The sequence below is a fragment of the Arachis duranensis genome, chromosome 6, assembly GCF_000817695.3.
Source record: "Arachis duranensis cultivar V14167 chromosome 6, aradu.V14167.gnm2.J7QH, whole genome shotgun sequence".
In the NCBI taxonomy this organism is placed as follows: domain Eukaryota; kingdom Viridiplantae; phylum Streptophyta; class Magnoliopsida; order Fabales; family Fabaceae; genus Arachis; species Arachis duranensis.
The window spans coordinates 11,068,410-11,071,322 of record NC_029777.3 but is presented as its reverse complement, the minus strand read 5'-3'; the positions used below and the strand labels follow the sequence as shown (position 1 = coordinate 11,071,322).

Sequence of the window (2,913 nt, the reverse complement as noted above, 5' to 3'; positions counted from 1 at the left end):
TAGGTGCTTATTACCTGTGTATTAGAAGAAGCATCCCCTCCACCACAAGCTCCATAATCATTTACATTAATAACTTTACGCAAATGTGAAGAAGAAGAAGAAGAAGAAGTCCCATCGCCACCAACAACATCTTTGCTTTGCATGAATAACCCCTTGAATGTCCACCATGATCTATCATTAATATTATAATCATCTTCAACATTTGTACTCTCAACAAGTGGGCCCTTTTGTAATTTTGCATTATAACAACCAACAAAAGGAACTACTATGCTACTAACAAAGAATGAAAAGAGAAGAAGATATCTATTCATGATGGCCATTATAATAATAATAATAAAAATAGGGTATGTATGGGGAATTTATTATTGTTTTGTTTGGTATGTGTTTGGGTCTAATGAGGGAGGAAGCTTATTGTATTTATAGAGAAGCAAGGATGAAATAGAGTGAAAAATATTCAAATATATGTTGGTTCATTCTTAAATCTTTATCTACAATATGGGCATATATGGTATGGAATGATGAGATTAAGATGAAATTATCACTCAAAACCTATCCCTCTTTGTCTTTTTCACCATACCTATTGCAATCACAAACATTTCATGTATATATATCTACGTATTTATGTGTAATTATGCCTCAGCATTATTATGTATATCCTCTTGTTTAGGGAATAACCTTAAGAATAATATACTGGATATATGAACAATAATTAGTATATATGTGAAGTATAACAAAGATAAGAAAAATATATTTAATTTTGTTTTACACTAGGAGTCCATGACTCCATGCACGTTTGAAAATCTTAAGCTATTAACTGTGAATGATCATCACGCTTTATTTGATAAGTAGTATTAAAACGCAAAAACATGCAATTAATAAGTAGTATTACTGTTTTCATGGTATAGTATAATCTTTTTCACCAAATAATATAGGGATATAATTGCATGAAATATTCATTAATACACCAAATAATATATCTATATGGATAATTATAAAGTTTACGTAAATGATATTATTAATTCAGGATGCACATTACAAAAGTTGCGTATTAAGAAAACACATACATGTAATTATTACCCCTGTTGACACATCTGAATATATATTCTTGTTCTTTCTTTCTCTGAGTGTTATCATTTTGTGTTTCTAAAAGAGTTTTATTAATTAGATATTCCGTGACATGTTTAGTTTTTTTTTTTTCATGCATTATTTTTAGTTGTAAGATATCAAGCATTGCGTACGAGTGCAAGTCACAGTAGAGTTGATGATAATCATTAAAATTGAAAAACGACAAAATCGACTACTATTTGATTTAATTATCTTGATTTGTTAGATATTATGACATATATAGTTTCAAACAAAAATAAGATTTCACTTTTTTTTTTCCTTTTTTTATTTTGTAATAATTATATTTTATACACACTATAAATCAATCACATCAAATCAATTATTATATATTTGTGTATATATACATACTAATTAATTCACATCTTTTTTTAACTAAATAATCAATCAACAGAATAATCAAAGTTATTGTATAATTAAATATATAATAGGCAAAATCAAATATCTTTACAAAAAATAATTTTAGATTGATTTAGTAATTAGTTCATTAATCCATTTAAATAAGTGTCAAATATTTGAATTATGTTTTGTACATATAGCAACTAATTAATTAACAATAAACTCTTAAATATAATGGAGTTTAGATTTATGATAAATTAATTTTTAGTCTAATATTAAATTAGAAGATATTGTGAAAAAACAAAAAAAATTATAAAAGTAAAGTAAATTAGTTTATGAAATACAAAATATCATTATATTATCTTAATAAGTAGCATTTTAGTGTAAAAAATAATTAACATAGCGCATTCTAATATCAATATATATATCTCTCTTTTCTCAGAATTTTTTAGAAAATTATTTTTTTAGGATTATACAAAAATTGGTATTTAATGACTAAAATTCTACTAATTTTTAATATTTTAATAAATTTAATTTATATATATTTTTATTATATATCAACCTTAATTAATATGATTTGCAAATAAAATATATACATTTCCTTATTTGAATTGATTAATTAAATATTCATTAAGTAATAAAACCTACAAATAATAATATGCACCTCAAATATATGAATTATAATTATGTTGATTTTCATCATATTGATAGGGGTTAGCTAAAGTTTGTTGATTTTGGTCAAATCTCCAATAAACTTCAAATATTCTTCAAAATGATATTTAAAAAAAATATATGAAAATATTTATGATTAATTATAATTATAAAAATATGTTTATATTATTTTAAAACAAGTAATATTTTAGCACTAAAAATATTAACGTGACACATTTTGGTGTCAGTATGTATATCGCTCTCTTCTCATAATATTTTACAAAAATATTTTCTTTGAAATTATATGAAAATTGGTATTTAATTAATAACTAAAATTCTAATAATTATCGATCATTATAATAAATCTAATTTATATCTTTTTTTATTGTATATCAGCCTTAATTAATATAATTTATAAAATAATATATATCATTATTTAAATTAATTAGTCAAATATTCATTAAAAAATAAAAAAGTCATTAAATTAAAGAATTTAATCAAGATATGATGGAAATTGAACCATAAAAATTGAGATTTTGAATAATAAGTAGGGTTAGAAAACAAATTTGATGATGTTTTCGAATTGATTTTCTCATATTTATCTATTTAAGGGAATAATAATATAGATGCTTATCTCATTTAATTTACTATACTGTTATTTTAATCATTTTCTTTATAAATCATTGCATTGTAACATATTAATTATATTTTTATTTATCATATATGAATATGTAATATAGATTTATATATCTTTAGTAATTATTGAAAAATATTGATACAAAAATATAATTTTAGAATAAT

General features: G+C 22.1%; 1 protein-coding gene across 1 annotated transcript in view; it reads right to left on the bottom strand.

Moving 5' to 3' along the window:
* LOC107492798 (polygalacturonase) overlaps positions 1–320 on the bottom strand; it is a 4,380-nt gene extending 4,060 nt beyond the window's left edge. Inside the window, exon 1 of the mRNA XM_052262945.1 lies at positions 15–320. Within this exon, the coding sequence (XP_052118905.1) occupies positions 15–320 (306 nt within the window). The remainder of the gene's footprint in view (positions 1–14) is intronic.
* Between the last annotated feature and the right edge of the window lie 2,593 nt (positions 321–2,913).